Source organism: Myxocyprinus asiaticus, chromosome 30 (assembly GCF_019703515.2).
Source record: "Myxocyprinus asiaticus isolate MX2 ecotype Aquarium Trade chromosome 30, UBuf_Myxa_2, whole genome shotgun sequence".
Lineage (NCBI taxonomy): Eukaryota > Metazoa > Chordata > Actinopteri > Cypriniformes > Catostomidae > Myxocyprinus > Myxocyprinus asiaticus.
In genome coordinates, this window is record NC_059373.1 from 27,686,576 (window position 1) to 27,707,588 (window position 21,013).

General features: G+C 35.9%; 2 protein-coding genes across 2 annotated transcripts; one reads left to right on the forward strand and one right to left on the reverse strand.

Annotated features, from left to right (window-relative positions):
• The first annotated feature begins 3,484 nt into the window (after positions 1-3,484).
• laptm4b (lysosomal protein transmembrane 4 beta) lies at positions 3,485-14,831 on the forward strand. Its single transcript, XM_051664516.1, has 7 exons — positions 3,485-3,798; positions 6,097-6,214; positions 8,039-8,112; positions 8,211-8,333; positions 8,426-8,524; positions 10,590-10,685; positions 13,147-14,831. The coding sequence occupies exons 1-7, from the start codon at positions 3,706-3,708 to the stop codon at positions 13,219-13,221; spliced, it is 678 nt and encodes a 225-aa protein (XP_051520476.1). The 5' UTR covers positions 3,485-3,705; the 3' UTR covers positions 13,222-14,831.
• Positions 14,832-18,999: 4,168 nt separating this feature from the next.
• rpl30 (ribosomal protein L30) lies at positions 19,000-20,500 on the reverse strand. The gene is made up of 5 exons (XM_051664005.1): positions 20,400-20,500; positions 20,234-20,282; positions 19,482-19,627; positions 19,262-19,392; positions 19,000-19,101 (listed from the first exon to the last, which is right to left on the reverse strand). Exons 2-5 carry the CDS (start codon positions 20,252-20,254, stop codon positions 19,049-19,051), a joined length of 351 nt encoding a protein of 116 aa, XP_051519965.1. The 5' UTR covers positions 20,255-20,282; positions 20,400-20,500; the 3' UTR covers positions 19,000-19,048.
• Between the last annotated feature and the right edge of the window lie 513 nt (positions 20,501-21,013).

Below are 21,013 nucleotides of genomic sequence, written 5' to 3' on the forward strand. Positions count from 1 at the left end.
CTTCCTGCAATTTTTTTCCCCCAAGGCAGTGGTGCTAAAGGTGGATATTTTATTACTATATTGATTGTATTGACACTACAAATCTTGTCTGCAGTCAGGACAAGGATTCATAGGTTTTTGCTTGATTTTGCAATATCCAGACCATAGCAAATGTAGTCTCGTGTCATGTGCAGACTCATAGTGACCTTTCCTGCCCTTTTCTCATTTCATTTGGGACCTGTTGCGCATTAATCCCTGTCTATTGATATCTGTTGTTTCTGTCTCAAAAGGATGTTTTTGTTTTTTGCGAAAATCTTCTGTGGTAGCCTTTCTACTGATGTTGAAGGGGGGAAACCTTACAAAGAAACAAACAGCATAGATCACGAGTTCATTGCGCTAATCAAGTTAATTATATGGTTATATATGTCTCAGGCAACTCTAAAACGTTCAGTGTTTTTATTTATTTGGTTTCAATAAAGCAGTCATCTGTGGTTGCATTTGCCCGTTTAATAATTTAAATCTAAATCTTATATCTAAACTTATATTAGTGGTTGACCAGTTTGGGTAATATCAAGGTTCCTAACATTTTAACCAATACATTTCCATGATCTTGAAAACTGGCAATTGAATTTTATGAATCATTTTAAGTCAGACAGGTTGGCAAATGAATCATTTAGGCCAATTTGTGAACCGTTTGAACCAATTTATTGAAAAGAACCAACTAAACCTCTACAAATGAGCGACAACTAGGTGATGAAATATTTCAGAGCAAAAGTAAACAGTTTTTATTATTTAGAAATGTTCTTACATTTGTAAGATGTTATTCATTTCCATGACTTTTCCAGGCCTAGAAAACACAATTTTAAAATTCCCTGATATTTCCTGGTTTTCCAGGTGCAATATCTGGTGCACAATGGACAAAATAAAAGCTCTGCTATATTACCTTTGCATAGAGATATTCCATAAAATCAGGTGATGTTCACCATGGAAATTCACCATGCAAAGTTAAATGTGACCGAGTCTTAATATAGGTAGCCTATATGAATACAATTACAGTAATGACAGCAAATAATATGTACACAAATTGTTGAATTTACATGAACACTTGTTTTTTTCATATTATTTACTCAAAGTTTACCACAAATATTTCAAAAGCATGAAATGTGCATTATGCATCAACAAGGCTGTCGGTAGACAATGGTGGAATGACCACTTCTATAAGTCGTGAAAGCAGGCAGAGTTATTGTTCTATATCAGTAATCTAAAAATAGCCTAATATTGGCTAATTAATCAGCCTGACCAAACACTATATATTCCTTAAAGGGATAGTTCACCAAAAAATGAAATTCTATCATAATTTACTCACCCTCATGCCATCCCAGATATGTATGACTTTCTTCTGCCGAATATAAATTATAATTTTTAGAAGAATATTTCAGCTCTGCAGGTTCATACAATGCAAGTGAATGAGTGCCACATTTTGATGCTCCAAGAAGCACATAAAGGCATCATAAAAGTAATCCGTGCGACTCCAGTGTTTTAATCCATATCTTCAGAAGTGATATGATAGATGTGGGTGAGAGACAGATCAATATTTAAGTCTGTTTTTTTTTTTGTTTTTTTTTTGCTAGAAATTCTTCTCTCTGCCCAGTAGGGAGCGATAATCATGAATAATGTTTATCACCAAAAACACAAGAAGAAAGTGAAAGTTAAAGTGGAGATTGACTGAGCAGGGAGGAGAATTTATAGTTTAAAAAGGACTTAAATATTGATCTGTTTCTCACCCACACCTATCACATCGCTTCTGAAGACATTGATTTTACTGCTGAAGTCAAATGGATTACTGTTATGCTTCTATGTGATTTTTGTACCTTCAACATTTTGGTACCCATTTCCTTGCATTTTATGGACCAGAAGAGCTGAAAAATTCTTCAAAAAATCTTAATTTGTGTTCTGCAGATGAAAGAAAGTCATACACATCTGGGTGAGAAAATGATGAGAGAATTTTCAAATTTGGGTGAACTATTCGTTTAAGTGTAGACCTACTCTTGAAAGCTCTGCATTCCACTTAATGGTTGTATATTCATTGTATGGATCTGGCATAGAAGAAGGGCCAGCTGGACAACTTAGATAAAGATGGTTCAAGAGCGTTTCACTCTTTGTATAACCAAGCATGTTGTTTTGCTGTTGCTGTTTAAACTAATTTACATTGGCTGAGAGGTTTAAATCCTTTAAAATAGTGATGAAGCTGCCGCCCACAGAGGCTTAGCGAGCACACACATACACAGGCTCATTGGTATTGGCCATCTGCTCTCCTCCGCTGTCACATGCATGCCCTGGCTGTCCTCATCAACAGAGGATCCCTTCATATAATCTCAGTGGAAATTATATGAACCATTGGTGGTGGTGGTGGTGTCCAAGATATTTGTCACGCCCCTGCCCTGACTGACAGCGAAACGATCAATAGGCACTCCGCCCCCCAGACAAAACGATCAACGTTGTCCAACCCCCCCCCACCCCACATACAAGTGCCCCACCTAAGATTGCATCCAGTACCGGCCCTGACATGAACACTTTTGTAAGCAAGAGGAGGAATAATTATACATCAGAAGGTATGTACACATCCACAATAATACATAAACGCTTACTTTACCTTATCACCTCCATAGCCCCGCCCAGTAGTGGTGAGCAGTGAGATGGCAAGGAGGGAGCAGGTCAGTCAGGAGTAGAGAGCCAATCATAACAGTGGGCGTTTACTGAAGAAGTCTTAAAGGAGAAGCAGCACCAAAACTTAGCATTTCTGACAGAGGGTCAAAATGAGGGTGAAAAATGATAATGTTTTACAAATATGTGACTGTTTTTTGTGCAAGAAACTTTACTAATATTATAAGTGAACCTCAAGAACATTTAAATAATTTTTAAAAAGGCATGTCATGTCCCCTTTAAATCTTAGAGCTGGAGCCAGGCCTGGTGTAAGATGGAAATCACAAATGTTTAGTTGGCAAATGCAAGAAAAACACACCCAACTGTGATCAAATGTAAACAGAAAGTAGTACAGAAAGTTGAATCTTGATAATGTCACAGTGAAACAAAAAATACAGATGACCAAACAGGAAAGCAAGGGCTTCAGACTCATAGGAGCCCCTCTCTACTTCCAATGACCACACAGAATGGTCAGCCTAGATGAAATGTATCATACGCTCCTCACACATATGAAAAAGCAAACATACATATTGATTTCCTGACTTTAGCAGTCCTCGTGTATTATTATTATTATTAGTATTATTTAGTATTATTTTGCAGAACACAAACATTTACAAACAAATAAAAATATTGAGGATTACAATGTGCATCCACTGTCACAATAGCACCAAAATAAACTAAATAGTTTTATACAATCTTTTTGCTTTTTGATATTTTACTTATTTTAGAGCATTAATATAGCCTACTGCTTTAGTGACTCGTTCTGGAACAGCGCCACTGGGCCGCTGACGTCACTTTAAATCCCCCTCCGGTCACGTGGTGCGGAGATGAGCTGGATTAATGCAGCGGTGAGGAACGAACGGGACAGTAACGGGAAACGGAAATAACTCAGGATTTAACGGCAACCGAATGCTGCGACGGTGAGCGATAGCTCTCGAAAGCCATCGAGATTTGAACAACATTACATTCCATCCAGCTGAAAGGCCATACGTGAAATAGTTGTGCTAATTTTTGGACGGAAATATGATTTCTCCGTGGGACAGATGGTACACGACCGGCTGCTGCCTGTGCTGTCATGTACGGACGGGCACCATTATCCTGGGCATCTGGTATATGGTGAGACAAAGCAACATTTATATATATATATATAGCCTAATCATGTCATTTTTTTATATATATGTAACAAAGGGCACTTTTATAAACATAAGCATTTAAAATTGTATACGTTTATTAATTAGAATAGTAATTGAATGCCTTTTCTAATTCAGAACAATTAACATTGATTGAAACTCAAAATCTAGTATGTTATTCAGCTGGACAGCATTTTGGGCATACTAGATATCCTCTATGATGCCTAAAATGCTATCTAAGTAGGTGGCAATTTTACCACAATGTGTTAACACAATAGAGCCAATGCAATCAGAATATATAAACAGAATTAAAGACCAAAATCTGGGAAGCATTAGATAATACTGTCATTTAATCACTCTAAGATTTGTTAAACCACCATGATGTCAGACTTCATTTTAATCTTAAAGTTCAAGCTTGTTTTAGAAACTAGAGCTCTTTTACTTAGTATAAATAGAAAATAATCCTTAACCTCTTGCTTGAGACGGTCGGTTACTAAAGAAACACTGTTGTGGTTTGAGATAAGACCTGAATACAAATGAATAAGCATTCAGGAATATTCTGGACACCTCCAGTCTCTTGTTTTTGCACCACAAGGAACAACAGAATTCATAAAAGCTTGTGACACTAGACTACATTTGCTATAGTCTGGATACTGCAAAATCGAGTAAAAACCTATGACTCCTTGTCCTGACTGCTGACAAGGATTTGTAGTGTCAATACAGTCATAAAATCTACTTGACACAGATAGAAAAATACTGTCACAGATAAAAACATTATTAGGGACAATGAGGAAGGATAAAGGCAATGTGTGTCAAAAGATTCATTTAATATTCTATTTAAATATCCTTGTGGAGCTAATATTATTTTGTGGTTGCTGGTTGGGTCCAATTTGTTTGGTCTGCAAAGTAAAAATTGTCCAACATTTCAGCATTTCTGTGTTTGTACACTGGCAAAACCTTTTACAGTTTTAAATCAGGTGCCATATACTTCATGAGAATAAGTCCTATTTTCGTTTTATTTAAAATATATTGTTATAATATGTTATTAAATATATTGATTAATAAGGCAAACCTGGAACCTTTTCATTTTTAAAAGAAAAAAAACCTTGAAATGATCAGATTTTCAGACCTGGTCATTGAAAATTAGTTACATCTTAAAGTAATAAGAAGTCATGAAAATTTCTACCATGTACAGTATATGTTTATAAATTTAAGGTCATTTCTTTTTTTTTTTTTTTTTGGATTTTCTTTTTTCTCCCAATTTGGAATGCCCAATTCCCAATGTGCTTTTAAGTCCTTTTGAATCCCAGCTGCCTCCACGTCTGAGATCATCAACCCGCGCATCTTATCATGTGGCTTGTTGAGCGCGTTGCCACGGAGACATAGTGTGTGTGGAGGCTTCACGCCATCCACTGCGGAATCCATGCACAACTCACCACGCGCCCCACCGAGAACAAACCACATTATAGCGACCACAAGGTGGTTACCCCATGTGACTCTACCCTCCCTAGCAACCGGGCCAATTTGGTTGCTTAGGAGACCTGGCTGGAGTCACTCAGCATGCCCTGGATTCAAACTAGCGAACTTCAGGGGTGGTAGCCAGCGTATTTACCACTGAGCTACCCAGGCCCCCACTTAAGGTCATTTCTTTAAATGTTTCATTGGCCAGAAATTGCTCTTTGTGAGTTTAATCTCTATAACACGATTGAAAAAAAACTTTAAACAATAATCATAAATGATTGAAAAAGTCTTGGAAATTAATTGGCCGGTCCTGGTTTCTATTTGTCTTAAGGCGTCTTTATACAGCCAAGTTAAGGCTTCTCTGTGCCTGCTCAAAATTATGTGTAAAGATGCAATGCCACATAAAAGCCACACTAAATTAAGCTTGCTCTGACCCACCTCAACCCCTAGTATCAGAGGCTGCTCTGATGCTGCTTTGGTTCTGTGTAAATGAAATGCAGCATCAGAGCAGCCTTAAACTTTGTTGTTGTCATAACATATATTTAACAAATTAGTTTCATATGTAAAAGTATAACTACATCTTTTCATTTCTTTCATATTTCTATATTCATAATTTCATATTTAAAACATTAATCTCATAACATTATTTATGCATTTTTAACTGCTGTGTAAATGCATATGCCTGCTCTGAGCAGGATTAAACAGTCTGTGTTAATACACCTAAATGCCACTTCAGATGCAGCTTCTGTGCCGCCTTTGCAGTGTAAAGATGGCTTTAGAAATAAATGATCCAAACATGTAAAATGATCTCACTTCCTTGCAGCTCATCAATGCAGTGGTTTTGTTAATCCTGTTGTCGGCCCTCAATGACCCAGTCCAGTACCACTACCATCTCACCAGTTCAGAGCTCGGCACAGAATTGGACGTCATGGACGATGCAAGTACGTTTGAGTCATTTAATATCCTATTGCATGTAGTTACTGAATTCTGGTATGAGTAGCCTGGTATCATCAATTTTTTTAAAGTTCAGCAAGAACTAATTCTACAGAGACTGGTATCCTATTTCCTGATGGTATCAGCATATCTGCCTGTGCTATAGATTCTGGCTCGGTTGACTTTGATTAAAATGGGTTGTCCTCATCAGCAGGATTAAAGTTATGATTCTGTGCTATTGGTCTGGGCTGCCTTGCATCTGGGTTCTGTTATATGAAGCCTGTTTTGTAATAGTTGCTCAAGTAGACATTGTGTACTTTGGAGTGTAGTTTAACATACAGAGGGGATTAAATATAGCAAGCGATTTCAAAGGCCACTATCAGTGTTCTCACAGACACTTACTGCAGCATGTGGAGGTCAAATGAAATTGATAGAGTTACAGAGTATCATTAAAAGTATCTAAAGATTATAATATGATAATTTTCAGTAATGTTAGCTATTGGATGCAATGCTGTATTTGTATCTGTAAAGCTTTTTTGTATTTCTCAATAAAATAAATATGCTTGTGTTTTGGAGCCGTTGGTTGTTTTGGAAACACAGCATAATACTGTAGATAGCTGGTCAGGTTACTAGTTAATGAGTGACTGTGTCTTGTGAGTAGCTGTCTGTGTACTAAAAATTTTATTGAGGCAGCTAATGTTACTGACTCATATATCAGTCTCTAGCTTTTTCTCTTTAACTTTTAAATGATTTGTACCTTTGTTTCTAAATGAATCAGGCACAATTGCTGATGTGACTGCATTTACAGTAGATCCATGGTCAGGCTTGTTTTATATATATATATATATATATATATATAAATATAAAAATCCTGAAACTTTTGTCAGAGAAACAGCATTAAAATGCCATCATTTTTAAATTAAGCACTCGCAATTTCCAGACTGATCACACTGTGAATTTGGGAACAGGAGGTCGAAAGTTCTGGTGCTGAAATCGGTCTGTGTTTACTGAAATTCGAACCACTGCCCCCAATGGTCAAAGCTGGAAGTGTTGTTGAGGTGAAATGTCCACTAGGTGGTGCATTTTTAGATGTAAAATGTAAGATGTAAACCTAACCATCATTGGAGTAAAAATGTAAATTAAGAGCAGCAATGCAACCTCCAAATCCCGCTCAATTTTGTTTATGTAATCACAGTTACTTCCTGGTTTTCATGGGACCCAAACCCGTGTTTCGGAGATAGCTTTGCAACATGCTATCAGTAGCACTACAGGGAAAGGTAAATGCTTTTGATTTGATTTGAAAATGTTTGATGGGGATGGCACCTGTCAGTAATTTGATAGAAAGGGGTCAATTTCTGGATACTTGAACATTCGGAAGCAGCATGTCGATTTCCCGTGTGATCATGTTGGAACTACTGCTGTGTGTGTGTTTACAAGTAATCCTCTAAATCTGCATGTTTAACATTGTCAGTAGGGTCCAAACCATTACATTTCATTACTTTCGTTATCTAACAATCGTTCAAAACGTGATTGGTAAAAGTGAATTTTTGTAGCAAGCCAGTTCAGCAGAAATTTAACATAGCTACAGGACAAGAGGTGTGCAACAAATAAAGTTTAACAATATTCTTCACAATAAAACATAAATTAAAAGATCTGTCTTGGGATATAACGAATTGATTTTGGATTGTTGAAATTAAGATCACAATTACCCAGAAAAACGACACATTTGCCCAATACTAGCTTGATAGATTGATAGATTGGATCCATATACATTTTGGCCTTGAGACCTAATATTGGTAGTTCAGTATCTCATATTTGTCTGTTCTCCACAGATATGTGTATTGCTGCAGCAATCTCATTGCTGATGATTTTGATTTGTGGAATGGCAACCTATGGTGCATACAAGGTATCTATATCTAATAATGATTCATTGATTTATTATCAGTTTCTTCTACCCAAACTGACCAGTTTAATGAATCTTTTTTTCTTCTTCTTGCCTTTTAGCAACATGCTGCCTGGATCATTCCTTTCTTCTGCTACCAGATCTTTGACTTTGCTCTTAACACACTGGTAGCATTAAGCGTGGTGGTTTACCCCAACACTATACAGGACTACCTTCAGCAGTTGGTAAGGATATAGTCCAAACCTTGCATTCTGATTTATCGATATTGCCAAGAATAATTTTATCATTGATTCTCTTCATCTTTATGTTTTAACAGCCTGGGACCTTTCCATACAAAGAGGACTTGATGTCCACAAACAACATGTGCCTAGTATTAGCAGTGCTTCTCTTTGTTGGATGCATCTTAGCCTTTAAGGTATTATGAAACAACTACACATTGAACTTTACATTATAATCTGTTTTACACAAATGCATGATCTCTAAGAGCCATCATTAAAATCAGTGATGTTGTGTTTCAGTCGCAATATATCAGTTCACTGTATAATGACTACTGAACCCTTGTACTTCAGCTAAACACTCTGTTGTCCTTCCAGAAGCTTGACTTTTCCAGTAGACTTCAGATGTGATACAAACCGCTTTATGACAGCCTGCGCGCATTAGAGTGAGAGGGAGATTACACTGCTGGGATAAACACACTGATAAAATTAACCTCTTAGCTTCTCTTTCATACAGTTGTTTGTATGACAGTGTAATAGGCTGTTTATTACATTGCGATGTAATACGGAATCAGTCTGAATCTGTTTAAGAGTGAGCATTATCATTGATTTCAACTGTTAATATGTTGAAAAAAAACAACAACAACAAAACAGTCCAGACTCATTTGGCCAGACTGTTAATTGGCCTTTGATATAAGCAAAAAGTCAGATCAAAGGGACAATTTCTTGAACAGTAAAAGCAGACATTCCAAACTATGACTAAACAGGTTTCAGATTGGTTAGAACTGATATTGTTTTGCACAATTCATGCTGATTTTGTTTTCAGGAAAATCTATAGTTTTCTTGGTAACACTTTACAAGGTTCCATTTGTGAACAACGTTAGTTAACATGAACTAACAATGAACAATCCTTATTAAGCATTTATGAATCTTAGTTAATGTTAATTTCAACATATACTAATAAAAAAATGTAAATCAAAAGATGCTTTTGTTAACATTAGTTAATGCATTATGAACAAACATGAACTAACAATCAACAATTGTATTTTTATTAACTAACATTAACAAAGATGAATAAATGCTGTAAAAAACAATATTGTTAATTGTTTGTTCATGATACCTAATGCATTAACTAATGATAACAAATGGAACCTTATTGTAAAGTATTACTGTTTTCTTACTGCTGTAGACATAAGCTTTGAAGAAATGTCATTGCCCGAGTGTAAGCATTGTGTGGATATGAAATTTCAAGCAGTGACAGCAGTTACTTTATCTAAATGTGATTTAAACAACATTTTCTAATTCCTATCTCAAACTAATTCTTGTAAAATGGTCAAATCTGCAGTTTTTATGTGATCATTTGAGAAGCTACAGGGAACATTAGTACTTTTATAAATTTGTTTGTCACTGCGCACAACTATTTAAATGAATAGTTCGCAGAAAAATTACAATTGTATCATTATTTACTAACCCTCATGTCGTTCAAAACCTGTTATGCTGTAATTGTTTCCGTGGAACACAAAGGGAGACTTTTTGAAGAATCTTAACAATAATATTTGCATTTTTAAGATTTACGCATTTCGATTGTTTGACAAATTTCCATTTCATTTAATTTATTAATATTGAATAGTGCACATATTATGAATTTAAAATGTATGCAGTATTTAATTGAATTTATTGAGAAGTATGAGTTCCTATTAAAATGAAATGAGAACTTAATAAGTTTTAACAATATACAATTATTAATAATACACAATAATATAACTGATTTGGCATTAATTGATCGTTAGTAAAGTTATACAAAACCGAATAAATCTAATTTAAACCATTTGTTCAAATCATACTTTTGCCAGGCATTTTTTTTTAATGCACCCAGCTCGTTTTACAATGGCAGTCCATAGTGACCATGTCTGTCAAGCTTAAACAAATAACATCATATGGGTTTGGAATGATGGAAAAAGTAGTGAAATAATCACTTTTGGGGTGAACTATTCTTTTAAGTGAACTGCAAAAAAGCTAAAAAGTGGATTAAAAAGTTGAAGAAAAAAATAGAAAGAAATGATGTAATGGTATTTTTACATTTTAACCTAAGATCTATTTGTTAAATAAAACACAGCTCATGTCAATTTTACTTGTTCTATAGGTGAAATAGTGTTGACAGGGTGCTGTATCTGTGGCTCATTATATTTATCGTTAAGCCATATGCACTGCTCATGATTTATGCGGATGTTTTCTTTAGCATCACCGGCTGTTTTCTCTCTTTAGGCTTACCTGATTGCCTGTGTGTGGAACTGCTATAGATATGTCAGTGGAAGAAGCACTACAGAGGTCCTGGTTTATGTCACAACAAATGACACTACAGTAAGTCAAATGTTTATTTGAACTCATTAGTCTTCTGAATCTTAGTTCTTCCACTTGCAGATGTTTACATAATGAACTCATATGCAACAGTTTTGTAGTTTTCCCAGTACATTATATCTCTGCAAACCTATAGGGGATTTTGCGACGTGCATCACAGCAGGATAACGATGACGGTCTCTCATGCCCTCCATACTGTTGAGTCAGTGTTTATAGAGGGCATTAGAGAGTGCACTGTGCTGTGTGTCTGTACTGCCTCTAATCCCCAGCGCTGTCTGCCATAAGTAATCCTGTCTTACTGCCACTGTCTATCTGTCCTGCTGCTCTGTTGACCCTCACAGCCCTCCAGTCACTGACAACTCAAATATACTTCACTTGAGTTAGTTATGTATTAATGGTGAATATTGCATAACTTGTCAAGAACATGTTCAGTTCATATTTAACCCCAAAATCAAAAGAAATAAATATTAAATATTTATAAATATTAAATAAAAATTATTTCTTTAATGCTTAAAGAAAATGAAACCTAATTTAGAACCATAACGATTCTTTGCATTGTGACATTATTTTCAAGTAAGATCCCCTTTCCCATTCTTGTTATTTTAATGTAATAAAATCATTAATGCAATGCACATAAACTTACTACAGTACTACAGTAAAACGTGTAAAAAACAAAACAAAAAAACAATAACAACATTTCCCTCCCAAATGCTCATTACCATCCTCATAAGATTCTCATTAATGCTTATTTCAATTCAATTGCTGTATAACAGTGTTTATTTTGTCACCATGCAAAAAATATAATGGTCCTACAAATTTTCTTTTTTTTTAACCACAAAATATGTCTTTTATTTCTTTTATTTGTGAGGTGAAATGTACCCAGAGATGATTCAGTGGCACTTACCCTTATATGGGCTCTGTATATATTTTTTGGTTTTATGTTTTGTTTTTCTGATTAATTCGATTGCCCTTGCTGTTCACATGAATCCCACAGATGCCCTTCCAGCACAATGAGTATTAAAAAAACAGCTTTTGAAAACAGACAGAGAGAAAGGAAATAAAAGGCCATTGAGAAACATTGGCCTTTTATTGAGCCGTAGGCCATTACATAACTTTCCACACTTGTTTAGTTCATTTGAAATCCTCTCAGTTGACACATTCCAACCATACTGACAAGGTGAGAATGTGAACCCCTTAGAACATTCCTGAGAATATTACTAATTAGTTCACCTTTTTATAACACGGTGCATGAACAAAGGCTGCTTTTGGTGGGTCTTTTTTCTTGTTGTGAGGCTGAATGACTTTTCTCTGATAGCATTGAAATTGACGTTGAAGGCATTTAGGAGATGCTCTTATCCAGAGTGACGTGCAATTAGTGTAGAATTTTCACATGTGAGACTGACATGGCCTACAGATGGCTAGTTGCTTGCTAACAAAGCAACTACTAAGTTTGCACAATTTTTTTTTTTTTTTTGGTTTTTTGTGCCATTTTAACGATGGAAATTGTGAGGAAAGAAATGGGGAATGGATCTGGGGCATGACACAAACTAGATTCGAACCTGCGTCTCCCATATAAGCACCATAGCTCAACAACTACATTTGTAATAGCATGTTATTCTACATCATCCATCATTGTTTATTTAAAAAAGCAAAAATTGTGTTTACATTAAGGTACTTACAATGGAAGTGAATGAGGCCAGTCCATAAACATTAAAAATACACACTGTTTTAAAAGTATAGCCACAAGGCGTAAACAATATACGTGTTAGCATGATTTTAGTGTGATAAAATCACTTACCATAAACATGTTTTACGTTTATGTCTTGTGGCTATACTTTTGAAATGGTGTGTATTTTAATGTTTATGGACTGGCCCCATTCACATCCATTGTAAGTGTCTTAAGGTAACTGCATCTTTTGCTTTTCTTTTTTTTGGAATGCCCAATTCCCAATGTGCTCTAAGTTCTCGTGGTGGCATAGTGACTTGCCTCAATACGGGTGGCGGAGGACGAATCTCAGTTGCCTCCACGTCTGAGACAGTCAATCCGCGCATCTTATCACGTGACTTGTTGAGCGTGTTACCGTGGAGACCTAGCGTGTGTGGAGGCTTCACGCTATTCTCCGTGGCATCCACACACAACTCACCACATGCCCCACTGAGAGTGAGAACCACATTATAGCGACCACGAGGAGGTTAACCCAACGTGACTCTACCCACCCTAGCAACCGGGCCAATTGGTTGCTTAGGAAGCCTGACTGGAGTCACTCAGCATGACCTGGATTCGAACTTGCAACTCCAGGTGTGGTAGTCAGCGTCTTTACTTGCTGAGCTACCCAGGCCCCCCATCTTTTACTTTTTTAAATAAATAAGAGACGAGTCAAAATCATTTTTTGTGGTAATCAACATTATGCTAAGAGTCACACAGAAAGGATATACTAACATGCCATTGCTGCATTGTTTTTAGGTACTACTTCCACCCTACGAAGAGGCAGTAGCCATTCCACCGAAGGATCCCCCACCCCAATATGTTTCGGCTTGAGATCGACGTACCACTCTCTTTCTCTTACTCTCTCCCAAGACACAATCTCTCATCACAATAGCTCATTCCGCTGCCTCCGTCTCCTACTTGAAGCTGTGTGACGTAAGTCTCCTCTCCTCTTCTGTCTGGAGGCAGTAGAATGACATTGAGATGCCCTTCCCAATACAAGGCTGCCCAGCTGTCCTGGCAACCCAACGCTGTGTGTCAGCTCCAATCTGATTTGCACTTTTGGTGATTATGTGTGGCACCGACCTTTTTAATACTGTGAACTTCTCAGTAGTGATGTTGTCTACTGATATACCTGAGATTTGAATGCAGTGTGCATGATAAACATGGGTGTTACATAAGAGCACTTTTCAAATGGGAATTCAATATACTGAATGTAAAAAGGCGGCTGTTTTCACATACTTTTTTGGCAAATGTACTGTATGGAAAGAAATGTTAAGAAATTCTAATTCTGATTCAGAATATAACTAAATTAGTTTTAAAAAGTTATCGTAAGCAATTCAACAGTCTTCCTTCATGCATGAACAATGTCCCAAGACATGATCCAACCACAGTCTTTGGGTAACGTTCTCTTTCAATCAATTGCTAATTATTTCAGTCAATTTCAGAGGGTGTTGATGTTCCTAATGGAACTGCTTTTTATGAAGAGCTACATACATTTACTGTATACAAATGTATGTCGCTGTATACATTTACATAATGACACTGGTTTAGATGTACAAGTAATTTTACAACAGATTCTGTTGACTGTGTATTTGAATTAACACCACAGGATAAAATATCTTCACTTCAAAATTTGACTGCTCAAATGAGTAAATGAGAATTACAGGTGTATGGAAATCATTTTTTGTCATTTGTTAAGGCTAAATTCTCCTGTTCAGAGAAGCATCCTACTTTTCTGTCATAATCACTAAGTAACAATCTATGGATGCAGACTGCAATGTTTTTGCACATATAAATATTATTAATTCATATTATTGTCTGTTATAAACAGTGTTTAAATCAGTAATTGTGACAAATGAAAAGAAAAAGATGTGACCCCAACAATAGATTTGCATCTAGGCAAATAACTAGTTAAGTTCAAATGACACAGCATCTCCCTTAGTTACTTTCTATCTTAAAGTAGCTTCTGTTATTGGGAACATTTTTCATTTTTATATACAGTGGCTATGCAACGATATTTTGTAATATGCATCCATAGCTTACAATATAGTTGCATTTATTAGTCATGGTAATGTTAGGTATAGAACCATTAATGAAAGTGTAAAAAATTTTCAAATTGATGTCGGCATTTTCCATTCATTGTTCTGTGCGTAGACTGCCATCTTCAATTCAGCATCGCAAATTCAGCTTCACATAACCATCATTTTACTGTGGAAGTGGTTTACCTACAAAAAAACCTACTACTGTATGCATCCTGGCTGATAACTTGCAAAATATTCTGTATATTTGGAAATAATGTTAATTATATACAGTTGGGTTCAAAAGTCTGTGTTCATGCTGTTGACACTGAACATCTGGGATTCAGTATCTATTTTAAACCTGGAAATAAACAAAGTTTTTGGCTTTTCAAAAAAAAAAAAAAAAAAAAGAAATAAACATAACATGACATAAAATGAATATGAAATATTTTAGATTCTGCACTATTTCTAGATTTCTTATCAAATGTAAGCAAATTCGTGCCACTGACCATTTTAACTCTTTTTTTTTTTTTTTGTACAAAAGGTCAGATTTCTTTGCTGGCACTGAAGCACACAAGATGCTCTCGGAACATGTTATAATCATGCTGAATAACATGGATCATCAGGTTTTGCACAAACTTGTGGAGTCAATGCCTGTGCGAGTGCATGCAGTCATCGAAGCAAAAGATAGACAAAACAAATACTACACAGTTGAGAATTCCATGTTAATACTTTCCTCTCAAATTTTTATGCTGACAGTATAATTTGTAGTGACAAAAACTGGATTAATTTAGAAAAATGCAAAATAGAAGGATTTTCACATGGACTTTTGAACCATACTGTGTATTCCTGGTAAACATTTTTCTAATTGTAGCTCTATGGATATCACAAAATGAATTCACTGAATACTGAGTAGAATGCCTGTGAGTATTTGTTTTTGTCTTGTTACACATCCTGTATTTGGTCGACATTGGCTTATGTCGTATTTCTAAACAATAAAATATTCCAGTAATGGCTGTATTAAAGTAATATGGCTGTGCATCACTTTATTAATGTCTAACTGATGTGTGAGTATAATACTGCAATTATGTTACTGATTGCTACAGTGAACCTGATGTGAATGTGGCTAAATCTTTGTTCATGCTCTATAACGCATGTGCTTGGCTGATCCCCAGACAAAGGCCCAGGGAGATTTGGGGCAGATCAAAGTGGATTGATTCCACAAATGAAGGGTGGCATTAACTTTGTGTGATCGGAGACAGGTTTACCCACTTTCAGTTCATTGTATGAGCACAACTATGTCAGGGGTAAATTAATAGACTTTGGATATTAAGAATTCCTGATACATACAACTCATCCACTGACCTACTTCTGATGGTTCGGGATTCCAAGGATTCTGTCTAGTGATGCAAAACAAAGCTTGAGGTCCTTTCTGTAACACTGTCTCATAAATAATGCTCCACTTGTTTTCCTATTCCCCAAATGTATCCTTTTCTTTTTGCTAGCTCACTGAAAGTGCTCAGTTGAGAGTGATTATATTTATCTATGTGGGTATTTAAGACTTAAGACTTCAAAACTACTAGGACAATCACTTCTTTGGGGAGAGCATTTGATGTTTTTCTTTGCCCAATCGCTTCAAGGCCACATTTTGAGTTCTGTCTGAAAATGCTTAGAAGAAAATGTATGTCATTGCAAATGCAGCAGCACATTTTTAATGGCGCAGCCTCATCTCAGATGATTGCCATCATGTGGAATTAAATTTAGGATAGAGGCCAAAGCTCATTACAAAGAGTTAAAGGCATTTGAAAATAATAATAATAATAAATAAATAAATAAATAAATAAATATATATATATATATATATATATATATATATATATATATATATATATATATATATATATTTCTGTGTCCTGTTTTCCTAATACTCTCAGAAAAAAAAAAATGCTGTTCATCATTTTAAATGTTTGCATGGAGATCCTGAATAGCTGCAATGCTGGGTCACTCTGGGAATGAGCACAGGACCAGCTGTAATGGGGCTTGTGTACTGTAATTGCACAGCAGAGCTACTAGTGCTGCTAGAGGAGGTTTCTTATTGAGTCGTTACATTAGATGGATTTTGTACCATTAAATGCATTTGAAAGCATTAACTGCATGAGGGACATTAAACCTGTAAATTAAAACTTTTAATGTGCCTGGTGTAAGGTTCAAAGAAAGTGTTATTTTATTGCAGACATTGGTAAATTGGGCACAATCTAAAGATGATAGCGACTGCAATGACATCATTGCGCCATCAAATAAAATAAGTCTCAATTCAGTTAAGCATGGAATCATGTTCAGCTTTTTCAAAAAAACAAAAAAAAAAAAACAAAACAAACAGATTTAACAGGTTTAAGACTGCAGGAAATTATTGATAATACTAAATGTTTAAAAAAGGTTTCTAAGAATTTTACCCCCTTATTAAAGTGCTCTAATGCACCCCAATCTTTGATCACATGATTCTACTGCAAAGACAAAAAGCTTTAAACATTGTGCCCTCTGGTGGTAAAATTTGTGCACATTGTGAAGGAGTGTGACGCTTGCTTTTTGTTATAATTAATATGTTTAAGTAAATGGTTAAATGGATTTAAGTCGACCTATTACAGTGCCGCAGGTTAAATTTCTCATTCTCAGCACATCTTATGCTCCAAAAAATTGGAATAAATAAATAAAACATCCCAGGGAGCACCTCAAGGATTTCAAACACAGATGCGTCAGTGACTTTTCTTTAAAACAACAAAAATATGAATAGCTGAAGCAAAGCAAAAATTCAATTTCCTCATATTATGAAAGATCACAAGTTAGACACTAAAATTGCTTGTCTTTTTACATAACCCTTCTTAAAGAGAGTTCACCCAAACATGACGATTCTCTCATTTATACACACTCATGCCATCTCAAACTCATGACTTTTTTCAGCATAACCAAGATATATTTTTAAGTTTGTACGATGTGTTTTTGATCCTTTTGTAATGTACTGTGGCTGCCAAAAGGTGATAAACAGTGCTATTGATGTACCTGGCAAACGCGTGCTGCATCACAGAATCACCATCTTGATGCCTGCACTATGCTCCAATCAGGCCAGATGTAAAAATTTCTTGTGAATTTCTAAAGCCTTCATGCCAGTTTTGGAGCCTGAAAATTTTGGACCCCATTGACTTATACTGTATGCAAAATAAATAAATAAATAAAACACACCCCTCAAAATCTCTTTATTAGTGTTCTGCAGAAGAGAGAAAGTCATTCAAATTTGAGATGGCAGGAGTAAGGATGCACCGATACCAATTTTCCGATCCGATTTCGGAAATCTCAGTATTGGCCGATACCGATCCCAAGCGTTGTTTTGTTTTTTTAGAATCAGTTTAGAATATCTTTTTTATTATTGTGTGGATCTAATTGGGAGTACTCTTTAATATGTAAAAAAAACTTTATTTCACTACACATTATTTCAATATAAATGTATAGCTTATTAAGAAACACTTTATTATTAACTAGTATACTGGATAATGTAGCAGCAAAATTAACAGTAATTCCAGTCTTCAAGTCTTCAGTAGAAAAGAAACCAGTGTTTTATTTTTGCCTTTTTTTCCCAAAAATGTTTCAACTTGCATCTGGACTTTAAAGGATTCAGATCTCTTTTTTTTGTTCAATTTAGTTGTAAGACATCAGTCCACTTTTCATTCACACAGTTATTTTTTGGAACCCATTCAACTTCAATATTGTTATAAATTGTAAACAAATACTAATGATGACAATAATAATAATAATTGTTAATATTATTATTGACTTTTAATTTTAAATACAATGTGATATATTTAAATCATGCACTTTTTAAACCCTCACGCTTTTATTTTGACATTCTAAACTCTCCAGGAAGTCCTGTATGTGTCTGTTTGTACGCAAGTTCACAGTAGTTTAATTCACTTCTTATTCAAATTCTGGTAAAATGCACCTCCGGTGCCGTTCTAAATGCATATTATAAGTGAACTGAACTATTGAGCATCTACATCTGAGATGCTGTTTTTGAGTAGCGCTCAAATATTGCACACTGCTGTGAAGGATAAAAATAGCCATGAGTGCATCACCAGCCTGTGCGTGAGTTTGTGTCAACAGAGCAGCACCATTCACTAACGCGCTGGCACTGCGCATACTATATATTTACTTATTAAACATAGCCTTTTGTGATTCACAGAGCTATCGCACATCTTCAAGTGGCTTTGAATAAAATGCACGAGTCATATGAACTGTTTTAATGGTGTTTTTATGGTCCTTTTATGTCATTTTTGGAGCTTGACAGGAACGAACATGACTAACACACAGTATCGGATTTGGATCAGGCTCGTCGGACCGACACCCGATCCGTCTAAAAGCTTCAGTATCAGAGCCGATACCGATCCAGGTATCGGATCGGTGCATCCCTAGGCAGGAGGGCGAGTAAATCTTGAGAGAATTATTTTTGAGTCAACTTATCCCTTTAATGACTAAACACTTCAACATCAGAACAAAAGTTGAGACAAAAACAACCAAAAAAAAAATAAATAAATAAACTCAATGACCGTTTCAACCAATTTTATTCCTAATAACATCTGGTGGAAAAGGCTCTACTTCTCTCCCTGCTGCTGGTCTGGCATGCTTCTGATGATGTCAGAATCACCTATTAACACAAGATAAAGACATTATTTACAGATCAATGCATTTCTTAAACTGGCTAAAATGTTACAGAAGTATATAAGAATATAAGAGGCACCTAAAGGGCAGTCAGACCATTTCAAAGATACACTAGATTTTAATGTTGTGGGTGTACTCATACATACCAGGATCAATGATCGCCAATGTGCACACCCTGTAGTATTTGCCACAGGCTGTGCCGAGCTCGATATTGTTTCCACTGTAATGATGGACTCCAGTTTTGGCCAACATTGCATAGTACTCAATCTCGGATTTCCTGGGAAAATAAAAATAATTTAGTTGAATAATTAAAAGACCCAAAACTTAGAAGTAACCAGCATTGGGAAACAACCATACAACACAGACCTCAGAGCAGGGCAGTTGTTAGCCAGGATTACCAGCTTGGCTTTGCCTTGGCGAATCATCTTCTGTGACTGTTTGTATCCAAGAACGTATTTACCACTCTTGATCACAAGCTGCAGCCTGGAGTTGATGGACTCCAAGGACTTTTTCTGTAAATATAGTATGGGACAAAACCATAAATACATAAGCACATTGATGGTGGTTTGAAGCAACAAACCCAGCTGAAAATGTAAAATCTATCAAACTTATCTTCATCAAATACATTTGCATAATTATGTAATTAATGAGGCAAGCCAATTGAAGTTCAGTTAATGAACATTCACGTCAAAAGACTGGCCCACTAAGCCACTCTCTCATCTGTCAATGAACATACGTTCACATTGAAACAATGTTTACATTTACACTAAATGACATTTCAGTTATCATAAACTATTTCTCTCATGCAACACATTGTTAAACGTTTACTTCTTAAATGTGCCGTCAGATATTACGATAAAAAGACATTTAGCTTTAAGTGGAAACACTATCAAACAGCTCAGAATTTACTAATACACATCGAGTACACACAACATGGCATGAACGCAAGCAATCCGAGGTAAATCATCTGCACAATATAATGCCTTACAACACTTCAACTGCGTAACTAGAACGATAAACGTCTGTTTATACGTCAAATCATGCACGTTTAGATCGCGAGGCTACATTGGGCTTCCACGTGAAGTTCTCAAGCACGCGCAGCATTGCGCTCCACTCACCGTTTTCTTTGCTGCCACCATTGTTCCTGATTAGTCCGATTTGGCCAACCTGAACACAGCAAAGCGACAAATAAGGACCTGTGCTTTCAACACAATGCGTTTCTATTCTGCGTAAAAGTCTTAAAATTGAGTATTTTTTAATAATGTTCACTAGAGCCGCTCTCACCTCCTGATCACACCAAGATGGCCTCGTTGAGAAAGGGCTTCCCAACGTGCACCGCGCGCGTAAAACACACGCGCACGCCTCGCGAGACCGCGGAAGACTCGAGGCGCTCGAGACCACTGATCTCAGAACAGACACAAATACTTATTTATATTATAAATAAATATACAAATATAATTATAATATACACATATTTATATGAATACGCTAATAAAACTACACTACCAGTAACAAGTTTGGCACACCGACTAATTATTTAGTATGGGAAGTATGGAATGATGTAGAGGCCAAAAGAAAGTTAAAGGTACACTAAGTAATTTTTCCCTCATTAAAAAACGTTTTGCTCCTAAAGAAATTAATCATGATTTCCAAACATTAGTATAAGATCATGAGCACTCACGTGAGATGAAGACTCCAGTCATATCAGTAAGCTTATAAAAGCTGTTTTATTCTACATGGAGAGGGTCCCCTCATGGGGGTGGCCATGTTTACCGAATAGCAGCAGAATACTACTCCCTTAATCCCTGTTATAGGACACACCGTCACTCATGGATTAAATTAAGCAGGGATGACGTGAATAGTGAATTTCTACAATGGCACTGATAACTGAAAACTAT

Bases quoted from the DNA above. Each gene is read 5' to 3' on its own strand.
- laptm4b (XM_051664516.1), top strand. From the start codon at position 3,706: ATGATTTCTCCGTGGGACAGATGGTACACGACCGGCTGCTGCCTGTGC. The intron at 3,799-6,096 runs GTGAGACAAAGC...ACTTCCTTGCAG, and splicing joins TCCTGGGCATCTGGTATATG to CTCATCAATGCAGTGGTTTT. The intron at 8,113-8,210 runs GTATCTATATCT...CTTGCCTTTTAG, and splicing joins CAACCTATGGTGCATACAAG to CAACATGCTGCCTGGATCAT.
- rpl30 (XM_051664005.1), bottom strand. From the start codon at position 20,254: ATGGTGGCAGCAAAGAAAACG. The intron at 19,628-20,233 runs GTGAGTGGAGCG...CTATATTTACAG, and splicing joins TGGTGGCAGCAAAGAAAACG to AAAAAGTCCTTGGAGTCCAT. The intron at 19,393-19,481 runs GTCTGTGTTGTA...TTATTTTCCCAG, and splicing joins AACAACTGCCCTGCTCTGAG to GAAATCCGAGATTGAGTACT.